The sequence below is a fragment of the Corvus brachyrhynchos genome, unplaced genomic scaffold, assembly GCF_000691975.1.
Source record: "Corvus brachyrhynchos isolate BGI_N302 unplaced genomic scaffold, ASM69197v1 scaffold229, whole genome shotgun sequence".
NCBI classification, from domain to species: Eukaryota; Metazoa; Chordata; class Aves; order Passeriformes; family Corvidae; genus Corvus; species Corvus brachyrhynchos.
This window is the reverse complement of record NW_008240042.1, coordinates 2483569-2495816: the sequence shown is the minus strand read 5'-3', so window position 1 is coordinate 2495816 and position 12248 is coordinate 2483569. Positions and strand designations below refer to the sequence as shown.

The 12248-nt window shown below is 37.3% G+C and overlaps 1 protein-coding gene across 2 annotated transcripts in view; it reads right to left on the bottom strand.

Moving 5' to 3' along the window:
- TTC29 (tetratricopeptide repeat domain 29) overlaps positions 1-12248 on the bottom strand; it is a 118116-nt gene that overhangs the window by 86779 nt on the left and 19089 nt on the right. For both annotated transcript variants that reach the window (XM_017744279.1, XM_017744280.1), the window contains one exon: positions 2454-2639. In XM_017744279.1, coding sequence (XP_017599768.1) covers positions 2454-2639 — 186 coding nt within the window. The remainder of the gene's footprint in view (positions 1-2453; positions 2640-12248) is intronic.

The window sequence follows — 12248 nt, the reverse complement described above, 5'->3', positions numbered from 1 at the left end:
AAGTTAATAAATTCCTTTCTCACTGTTGTATAACTTCTGTGTAAAGCATTAGGGAAACACAGTTCACCTGCAGCTGCTATCAGGTGAGTGCAAATGAGTTAGGAAATCCTACCTAGACCTTCGTTATCAGTAGTTCACTGAGTGTGGAAAAAGGTGTTGAGCTTTTGATGGGATACCCTTCCTTCTTGGACCAGGGTAAAAGAGCAGAGGAGGCTGCTGTTCTGCTAAATTCTTTATTTCATAGTCTCATAGCTTTCTTGAAGGCAGAGTCCAAAGGGGGTTACATGATAAAGCCAAGCAGCAGCAGCAACAGCAGGCAAAACCAGCTTCTTCTATATGCTCTATATGCTCCATATATTTTTTCTCACAGAAATGTGGATTATATTTGTTAATTGACCAATAAGATTAACACACGATTCTAGTTTTTCTTTTCTTAACCTATTCTGGTCTAATTCTAACAGTTGTAAGTCTTACACAAGTGTTACATAGGTATTACACAGATTTGCATATACAGCTTCTATCAGTTCTTATGGCTTATGTGAACATTCTGTCTAAAAAACGTGAACAGTATAATTCTATTTATATTTTGTTTAAAGTAAAAAATTCTGTGAAAAGGTAACACTGCTGCAGCAAGAACTGTGTTTAAGGTCTCTGCTACAGCTTTTTAATGTTTAAGGGACTTAGCATATATTTCTACTAAAAGTTAAAAATCTATATTTCTATTTCATTTTGGTGTGGCTTCATGTATCTCAGCTTGTCCAAAGGTTTTAATTCAATCCCTGGGCTTTGGCTTCCCTCTGGGCCTGAGTCCAGAGGAGCTTTCACTCCAACAAAAAGGTATTCAGTGTGGTTCCACAGGTGCCTCCCCTATGTCCAGTTTATTACTTAGTGTTTTCATTAAGGATTTGATTTACAGGATAGAAAAATACTTGTAAATGTTCTAATTATATCAAACCAGGAAGAAGCGAAAGCATGCTGAAGGGTAACTTCAGAAATCAAAACAATCCTGACAATTTCTAGAAACCACCACCAAAACACAGGACGCAACAAACTGCATTTAGGTACAACTAACTGGAGACCTTAGAACAGGACAGGTAGTTAACAGATCTTCAGAAAATAACTTAGAGATTACTGAAGGTCATGAACTATCAGTATGCAACCCATGCTGAAATATAGAAAGTAGATGTCATACCTGCAATCGCAAATAAAAATACCATGTGTAAGAAAAGTAATCCTTCCATTTTACTGATTATTGGTATGTGCTCAGGTTTTAAAACTGAATCCAGGTCTGGGTGTTGCAGGCAATAAAAATAAGGCAACAGTTCACAGGAAACAGTGTGAATGACCAGTAGTCCAGAAAGATGTGAGGAAATATAAAAAAGGTGTGATGTGTCAGCTGTAAGAGAACAAGAGGAAAAAATAGGACAGCATCCTTTCAATTAAAAAAAAAAAAAAAAAGAAAAAGAAAAAGAAAAGAAAGGCTGCAGGCTTTTGCTGGGAAATTGGGCCATCTTTCCACACCCATTCTGTCAGACATTTAATAGAATTAAACTATTTCCACAAAATATTTCAATTTCTGTGAATCATCTTTTTTTTTTTTTAAGTGAAGCCACTTTATACGAGAAACCAGCCACAAGTTGAATTCAGAGTTGGAATTGTTTGAACCCACAGTCAAGTTTATAAACAAAACCATAGTGGCTACACAAATCACATATTTTAAGCAATAGTTAGGCATGCAGTACACTTACAAATTAGAACTGGAAGACAGGCTTTATTCAATTACTTGAGGCTCACTTATTGCTTGTCTTCTCACAACATGAAAGGATTTTATGCAAACAGAGGAAAACAATTCTTTTATACTCAGACTGCTATCCACACACAAACCCCTCTGCCATGAAAGGGAATATATGCTTTTAAATACAGAAACAAGGTTCATTTTGATATAAGAAAGCAATATTGTTTACAGTGAGAACAACTGTTCACTGCAACAGGCTCCCCAGGGATGTGGTAGAGTCCCCATCACTGGAGGTTTTTAAGATGCAATTGACAGGGTGCTAAAATAACCTCATTTAGGCTCTCTTTCCATGAAAGGTTGGATCAGATGATCTGTCAAGGTCCCTCAGAGCCAGGGTTGTTCTATGATTCTAGTTATTTCTATTAATATCCTCTAATTTCAGAGACTCACAGTTTAAGGATGTGTATGGAGACATGGAGCTTGTGGTGAGGTCTAAGTCTGAAGCCAACACCAATGTGGCAGTCACGTATGAACAAAGAGGGTGTCACTTGCAGTCAAGAGAACCAAGAATGTAATTTTAAAAAGAACACAAAAATACAGGCTGTTTATCTAAGTGTAAATTGGAAGCAGGATTAAACTTTACAGAATTACATGTCTACAGCTCTTTTAATTCAGCCCAGATGCCATCCAATGCAGCTTTATGATGTCAGTGACTTACCTCGTTCTTCATTGATGAGGCCCATGTTTACATATGCTTGTGCTTTTCTCTTCCCACCATCAATTTCTACTAACTGAGCAGTGTTAAAGCTTTGCTCATAAAAGTAGTTACTTAACCATTTGTCCTCAGGCTCATTGAAAAAGCAGGCCAAGCTAAGCTGGTTATCATATACCTCCTCATAGTGCCCTTTAAAAACAAAAATCACAATAAAAATATCAGATTATCATCGGTGTTCAGAAATTTTGCATGCTATAGCAATAACCATATAATGAAAATTACAAGCTATTTATATTTCCACTATTCAAATGCCATCAAGTTTTGCTATGTGTCCACTCAGAGAAATATAAGAGGAAAATTATAGCCTTACCAATTAGGCACAATTGAAAACATATTTTTGTTCTCATTTCTGTGTGCAAAACCAAAAGTTGGTTCAATAAAACACACAGAACCTGGATAAAACACTGGCTAGTCAAAAGAGAAGTCAGAGTGAGACTGGAGAAGCATTTGTCTGAGCCACGTGGCCCTGAAAAGGCCCAAGAGCTTTCCAAACCATAGGCCTCTAAGGTAGCAACTGTGTTGATGGAGATAAAGGACCAAAAAGAACACTCTGCAAACACAATCCATTAATTCATACAATTTTAAGCGTTCAAAGTATGGCTAACAAGAAAGGCTTTGAGTTTTCATGTATATTCCCGTGTTTAGTACCTTAGCACTCTTAGAAATCATGGACAAATTGAAACTGTACACCTTCCCCTAAAAAACCCCCCACAGTTCACCAAAGTATGGTTCTCAGAACAAATGTGGAGAGCAGGGGAAACTCAAAGTCACAGATTTTCTCTGTGGCCTGAAGTTTGGATTACACTGTTTATCATCTCAGACAGCTGATGAGCACACATCATCCCTAAAATTTACAAAAAACCTTCAAGTGCTAAATCTAAGTACCACTACAAAATTATCCACAAATATATTATTCACAATTTCACGTTACAGAATAACAGTGTCTACAGAAATAGTTATTTCCCTTAGAAAAGCACCTTTAAAAAAAATCCACAGGGTCCCTTCCTTGAAATATTCCAAAACTTTACTAATTTGGAGTAGAAATCTGAAACTTTCCTGACAAATCCTGTCGTACTGTTTCTCCCTAAAGAGAATTAGAAAGATCTATTCCTCATAAGATGCTGAAAAATCTATGAGATAATAAAGCACAGCATGAGCCTCTATGTTTCATGGCTAAAATAAATTAATTTTCTCTGCAAACTCTGCTCATGCCAGATGTGAAACTGAATAATTAGCTAAACTTCCATTGCATATTTGGTGAGCTACTAAGCGTGTTTGTGGCTGTTAAATGAATGTGAGCCAAATAGCCAGCTCTAAAAGGAATTTCCATGTAGTTGGGTAAAGAAGGAGTTAAGAAGCACAGGTCTTGCAGCAGGTGAGAGACTGTTTGGTTAAGCTGGATGTGCGAACAGAACTGCTTTGCTTTTGGGAATTCTGCAATTTATAAGCTTTGCTCAAAATAGAGAGAAAAGGAAGCAAAGAAAAATACCCTCTTAATTCTGGGTCTGGAGCACCACACAGAAATCAAGTGGGAAAAAATAAATCTTTTCAGTGTAGGCAAGACCTCAAAGTCCAGACCTTCCCAAGTGTTTTAAAACTACGATAACCATATGAAAACACTTCGATCAAAAGATGCAGTTAAATTCTCCTCTTCTGCTATCTACAAGAAGAATTGGGGGAAATCCAGCTTCCAAAAGGATGAGCTTAGTGACTGTAAATTGTACCATCTATGCAAGTCACTTGCACTATTTGGAACACACAGCAACAATTACTCAAACAAATACTTCATATTCATCACTAAACCACACAAGAGGGTTTTGTCAGTCTCATCTCTAGTATGTTGTGTCTCAAAATTACAAATTACAAATGATCTAATTGAAGAAATGTAAATCTTTCATTCTCTCTGTTGTCATGACTGTTATTTGAATTCAGGATATCTTGATAAAGCTCTTCAGTGTGTTGCACAACACAGTAAGAACTTTATTCTGTCTTTTGAAAAAGCCATGCTACCACCTAATGCTGTCTGCAGACTTCAAGATGTTTATCTATGACTTGTTTCTCCTCCTTTTTTCCTCCATCTTGGTCATTTCAGAGAACACTGTCTGAATTCTCCCTGCCTAAAGTTTTTTGAAATCAAGCTGAAACATTTCCCCCATTCTTGAACACTCTCTGGTTTTGTCTTTTGATTCAAAACCTCATTCCTCTAATCATAAATAACACTTTTTTGTTGTTGTTACTGGTGTTATTTTATTTATTATTTTCATTTCCTGTTTATTTTCTCAGAGTTTTCTCTTCTATGAAGTGGTAACCTCAGATTTCTACCTTTTTAATAATTCCCATTAAAAATATACAACATTATGATTTTGAAGCAGTCTGTATATATATACCTTTCTATTTCTAGTATTTTAAAAGAGATAACATGCCTTCCAACACGAGTGATTTACAATCTCTTTAAAATCACAAAACAGAAATAGCTCAGAAATTACATTTAGGTTATCATCTCATCATTTGCATCTAAGGTTTTATACCAAAACACCAGCTTAAGTTTCAAAATTCAGCTTTGAGAGGAATAATTATCAATATGCAGACTTTATGTATTCCTAATCTGAACATTCTTCATGGCTGAGAGTTTTCATGCCTTTTGTTTCCCCTCAAGACAGAAAAAAGTACATCTTAGGTGCCTCTTTTTCAGAATATCCCAGAGTGTAAATCATATAAAACCTATTCATACATTAGAAATTAAGACTTTTTTTGGTAAAACAGCCTCAAAAAAAAATCTGCAAATGATTCTGGGATGTAAGTAACAAAACTGGGTTGGGCTTCATATACCTATATTCATCTGAGTGCACGTGGAATATATATATGTTTCTAACAGATATATTTATACATCTGTATAACATCACTACCTATCACACATATCAACATTATTTTTATACTAAATCTGAGACACAGCACTGTACCAGCTACTAAGAAGAAAATTAATTCTATCCTAGCCAAAACCAGGCCAACACACAGAGACAAAGTCGAGACTCAGTTGGGATTCATCCAAACTAACCAATTTAGATATGAATAGGAGTTACCTAGGATCCCTTTCCTTTCAGTGAAGAAAAGCAGATACTTCTTGGCTGAGATTTATCTCACCCTGACTTAAACAACTCTTGCAGCACAAGGGAGGGCTTTTAGAGATTATCTCAGATGTAGAGGCAGAGCTTCCCACAATTACAAGCACACAACCACATGAGCAGAGAAATACAAGACCTAATTATAACCACTAACATGAAGATAACAATACACATTATATATAGATCACAGCTAAGGGAAAATGAACTAGGAGGATACCAGAGGATACATACAAAAGGTTGCAATAACACAGAAAGGTAATTGGATAATCATTGAATACACACACACTGGATATAGATTTGCTCCTTTGAAATCATTGCTACGAAGTATCATGGCACTTTTAAGACATAAAATTACGCAAATAACTTCAGGTAGTGCCCTACGAATCCCAAAGGATGGAAGTGACCTGAGGCGGACTCCAGCTCCTGCCACAGCTTTGATTGAATGAACTTTAATGTGACCCTCTGATGACGATCCTGCCAGTGCATAACAATGAGAAGTGCACAAAGACAACCATTTCTCTGTCATTGTCTTGGACAGTAGCTGACCAGATATGCTGGCCATAAAATAAACCCCTAAACCCCAGACTTTTTTAAAAGTCATATTGTCTTCTGGATTCAAAGTCTGAGCTACCAATCAAGAAGTTAATTGATGTTATTCTGACAGTGGCAAAGATGGTGTTTTAGACCTAGTGAAAGTGAACTTTTACCTCCCCAAGAGAAGACTACTGGAATAGTAAATACTCTCTTCTATAAAATCTCCAAGAAGTAGTTCAGATATTCAAGGTTTGAACTCTGATTTTGCAGAGTAAGTTCTCTACAACTGATAATAGAATACAAGTACACAAGTCATCTTTATGTATCTATTGATCAAAAAAATGAAAAACAACTTCCGAATTGAGTGTCTATGTACAAAACCAAAGTATTCCTATCAAACCTTGCTGAGATCATTCTGTTTAACAGAGATTAAAAAAAAGTCCCTTCAGCTTGAGCTTAAGCATTAAACCCCATATAATAAGCACACAGCGTATCTGTATCAGGATCTCTTTAGGCGCACCTTAGCTGTCAAGCAACATCTCCCCTCATCGTGCTCAAGCCGTAGACCCTGATCAGCCCACTGAACAATACCTTTGCTCCTGGGCTCTTCCCAGGACCTATTCCCTTAGCAGGCATGTGCATGGAACAGAGGATCACTCAAATCCACGTCTGCATGTTTGCTGTGCTCAGCTAGACAACTACTAAGTAGTGCAGTGCAAGGGATAGTGAGGTGCAGTTTGAGTATGAGAACCCCAACAGAGCTAAAAGCAGAGAAAAGAAACACAGGTCAGCAAGCCATCCCAGTGTGACTCAAGTACAACTTGGTGCCACATCTCTGTGATCTCCTTTGTGACAGGATGCAGTGGAAGAAAGGAAAAGTACAGTAATGGTCTTTAGAGAACAGATGAAAACATCATGAAGAGATCCTGGCTTGGTGTTTCCCTTGAAGAATAAAAAGGGCAGCTGTTCCATTTTCCATTAACAAGAACTCGCGCTGATTTTTAAACTACAGGTATCGGAAAGAAAATTTTCAACATCCAGTTATGACTCAGTATTTTCTACTCAAAAAGCCACCAGTCAGTCCTTTGTTCCTGCCAGACAAAGGCCATGCGGAAACTTTTCAAGAGCTGTTAACACTCATCCTCCACTTCAGTTAGCTGCTAAAGTGTGTATGACTGGATTATAACTGACTCTTGAAGACACAAAGGAGTGGCCTAAGGTCAATTAAGTCACTCGGAGTAATTTTTTACGTCAGAATGAGACATTATTAATGCTGAAAGTTTCATTTTTCTTTTACCAGAAAGATCAAAATCAATGACTTAATAGCAAGACAGCTGCTGGTGTGAAGAACACACAGAGAAAGATCCAGGGTGGAGGTTGATGGATCAAGAAAAAGCAGGAACTGCAGTAGAATATGGTGCTGCAATCAGTTATTTCCACCTGAATCTATACATGGCAAGGAATCAGTCCCTTTCACTTGTTCAGAAAAAGGATGCCTCTACACCCACAGGTAGAGGACCACCCAGCCATCCTTTTTTCCAGAGAGTTTATTCATAAATGGATAAACTTTTTTCCTGAATGTTTAGCCATAAGTCCACAAATGAAGCAAGTGAAAATGTGAGTTGCAAGCATGATGACACCAAGTTTCAGGCAGGGTCTGTTTCCTAGAGTCTACACAGAGCACACCACTCCCAACACTGCCAGGTACACAAAGGGAAAACGATTAATGAATGTACCATCAATGCAAAAATGCTAAGGAAATGGTCAGGGTATAATTTTACTGGGTAAAGGAAAAATCCAGCTAATGATAATAATATAAAGCAATTAATTGGTAATCTGGAATGCTAAAGGGGGACTCCAAGCTACTGCAATGAAAACATACTACAGAAACTTTCTAAAAGTGCTGCTTCTGTTGAAGTCAATGGTAGTTCTACAAGTGGATGTATTTCGAGATGGCTCTGCTTCTTTTCTGGACAGAATCACTTCAACTTTTTATAAGACAATTACAAAATAATAAAATCTTCCACTGGTGTCCAGCAACTGCTGCATTTTTTCCTATGATAAAATATTAAGTAGGGAATAACAAACCTGCTTAGAAAATAAAACAGTGTTCCTTTGCCCAGCCCCTAAAAAGCAAACAAAACTATGCCTCATCCAAGCAAATATTAAAAGAAGGTTTGGTATGTTATACTTTTTTCTTTTAATGCATAACCTCTTTCCATATTTTTTTTTCAAAACAGCATGGGCAATATGCTTATTGCAATGTTTCTAGCCCAAGTCTAAGGCATAAGTGTGAAATCTTACAGAAAAGCTTTCTACTGTAAAATGCTAAACTCTGTTTTCAACCTTAAGTATATTAGACAAAGACTTTCCAGGGCCAGCACATCAAATACTCAGGCTTTCTTCATGTAATTTATGAAAAGACATCTTTTACAAAAAAAGCTAATGATAACTCATACTGTCAAAATTTTTCTCTACATTGAAGTGAGGGAAAAGAAGCCAAGTTGTCACTTCTTTCTAATTGTATGCGTCTGGTAATGTCTAGAACAAAGGTCAGCAGCCTGCAGCACATGCACAAATTCAGCATTTAGCACACAGCATAGCACAAAGGTTGAGTGGGGTCAGGAACCAGGAGCAGGTGGAATCTCAGAAAGGCAACAGCTCCCAGGTTTTAACTCCTAGTTTCCAGCAGCTGCTCCAGTGATCAGCTGATAAGCAGTGTCTTGCCCTTTTGAAGGCATGTTCATACCCAAGGATTCCATCCTCTGGCTTTGGCACAGAGATCTCTACTACAGTGCTGACTGCCCAACACATGTTGCAGCCACTGAGCTGTGGCAATTTCCCTGGTTTTGCGTTCCTGCTCTGGCAAAGCAGAGTTAACAGCTGGGACATCTCTTCCTTTAATTGTTCTTGAGCTGAAACTTGCTTTGCATTCCTTTCAACTACTACAAGCAAACCATCTCACTCTAGCAAGTACTGATATATACAAAATATAACTTGCCTTTTGAAGGACCCCCCAGCATTTCCATATACATGCCAAGAAATCACTGTATACACCAAATGCTGAGCTGTGCAGATCCATTAGTCTGGCATTTATCCTCCATTCTTCTGTAAAAAGCCCTTCAACTATACATTAAACAGCTAAACTACCTCCTTTTTTTTTCCCTAAGCTCCTGAAACCAGAACTAGTAAAAAAAAAAAAAAAAAAGAGGTTCATCCAGGACGAAGGAACATCAAAGAATAATTAACACCCCCCCCCCCCATTTTGAAATCAGAAACATTTACTTTACTTGTCTAAAGAAGACAAGATAAAAATACAGTCAAGCATTGCCAGTACTTCTGCCAGTGCTTCTAGAATAATGCAGAACTAGGGGCAAAATAACTCCATCAGTCATTTTTCTGAGAAGCTGCAAGGATTAACATTCCCTCTCTATTTTTTAAATACTTGGGAGATATTCAAATGCAACAAAAATGAGTTTAAGATGGACAGAAAAAAAGTTATTTTCTTTGCACACAGTAAAATATTGGTAATAGGCAATAAGAGAAAAAAGACAATGCCTATATGATTTGAAGTTCAACCAAAATTTTCCATTAAAAATGAAAACAGAGGGAACCTTTACTGCTGTGTGTAAAGGTAATGAGTCTGTACAGTGTAATGCTGGTAAACAAAATGTTACTATTTTCAAACCCAGCAGTAAAGAAAGTAATTGCTTTTTGATATCAGCCTGCACATTGTGTCAGATGGCTCTGGCTCAGTTCTAGGAAATAGCTTACATCCAGCATAGTAGTGTCCTAGAACTATAAACTATTAATATTTTCTACCAATAAATATGAAAACTGAATGTGTACATAGCTTGCTCTGTATACTACAGTAAGTATCATAAAAGTCTAAAATTAGAAGTTCTAAGTTACACTCATAACTAAGACAGCAATAGTCTACGATCCAAAAAGCAGGTGAAAAAAATTAAATAACAAATAAGAAAATGATTTGCTGAATTAGTAAGTGAAGTTTTGTTTTCCACATACCACTTCAAGTTCAAACCCCAACACTTCACGATACTTAAATTCATCAAAAAACGTACAAGTCATGAATTTTTTACTGTAATTATTTATACCTGCTATCTCTTTCTCAGCATAATCATTACCTGAGATAGGTAAAATTTCAGCCAACCTTATATTAGCAACATCAACCACGCTATAAACTCTCACAGTTTGCTGACCCAAATATTACTTTCACCCTTTTAAGCTTGAACTGTGGCAGCTGAAGAGCAAATGCAGGTCAGCTGCTGTTGTGGCTGCTACATCATGGTAAGTTCCAGCTGAGGTGAACTGCTGAATGATTCTTAAATGGTGTCAACTGGAGTTGTCAGGACATCATAAGCCAGAGCCTCAAGCAATTTGATCAGAATCAGAGAGTAACTGGATTAGCAGAACTACTGAATTAGTGTTTGATGAGCTGCACAATTTATGTGAATCTTCACTGCACTGCTGGCTCTCAGACCTGCAACATGAATTACCATCCACCCCTTCATGCACCAGGCAACTCAAACCTCATTTTATACAAACATTTGTGCAAAGGTTTACATTGAAACTGGTGAAAAAAATCAAAACTATGCTCTGATCTAGCAATTCAGTAAAGATGCGTGCCAACTCTTATTTCTCATTATTTTTCCTTCTTTCATTTTAATTAACAGGCAAAGTTGGGAGATACTCTCTCCCAGAGGCAAGGTGCAATCAGGCAGCTGGTGGTAGTACCTTGTCTCTGGGAGAGGTGAAAGACTTACTGAGCCCAGCACACAAGGAATGCCAGGTTCAGTGAGAGAAAGGCAGGAACTGCACATTTGGCAATGCCTTGCCTCTCTGGGAGCCTGTTTGCCACCTAGGCTGTCACACATCAGTCTGTAACACTGAAAAAGATCATGCACGGAAGGCAGGCAAACTGTTCTCCTCAAGTGGCCACAGGGAGCAGGCCCATCGAGATAAGCCATGTCCAGTACTTTTTGACCATCAGATATTGGCACAATGCTTCTGTCAGGGCAGTCCAAGCCTCAAACTTCTCTCTTAAACTCTGCAAGCTACAGGGGTGCCTATTCAGGTTTTAATCATACTCCAGGCAAAGCTGAAGATTCCTTCCAATCATGGTTGGCTGGACTTCCTGTCAAGAATTATAGTGAATTAAATAAAGAAACACAACTTTTGGCTTTCATGGCAAATATAAAATAAACATTTAAAATTAACATTTTTTGAAGTGCCAAAAGGGTTTCTTTTGCTGTTCCTTCTCTGAAACGAAGTTGCCTGTTTCTAAGTTTCAGCCAAAAAGCTTAGATTCCAAACTCACAAGCTTTACTGTAGATTTTCATATTTGTAATGATCAAAATGCAACTTGAAACAACTACAGTGACATCAACTCAGCTATGAAACAGGATTACAGTTAAAGCTTTATCTGCCTCCATCCCTATAATTATTCCAATGGAGAAAGATGGAGTAAGTGATGTTACTATTTATAGTAAAAGGAAATGATAAATATGAGTGCTTAGTGAATAGCAGGCAATAGACAAACTACAGTAATTTGGAGTTATGTCTTCACTAATATCTAGTAATTCACAGGTGGCATGTTACATCTGTGTGCTGTATTTTATTTGACATGTTCACAATCTTTTTTAAGTCAGTCACAAATCCAAACACAGTTAGCAGACAGGGTATTTAATAAAAACAGATTTATAAAACTATTACTGTGTGAAACAGCATTTCACCTATTAAATTTTTCTAATACATAACCAGCTAGTCAAATCAATAGAGGAAGAAAAACAACAAATAATGAAACTATGAGAAAATAATTGAGATGTTATCAAAGCTATAAATACATCAAACATTTCTGATGATATCAAAAGGCACTCTGCATGTTTTTCCCTTTTTTTTTTCTTCACAAAACCTCTCCTGATATCTGCAGCTCCTAATCATTTATTCTATAAATACAGCTCAGTTGACTAAGGCTGCAATGTGCTGAGATGCAGTAACGTTTCAAATTCATACATGAAACAATTTGGAAGCTTCCCCCAGGCACTGGCGGCTGCGGCTCCTG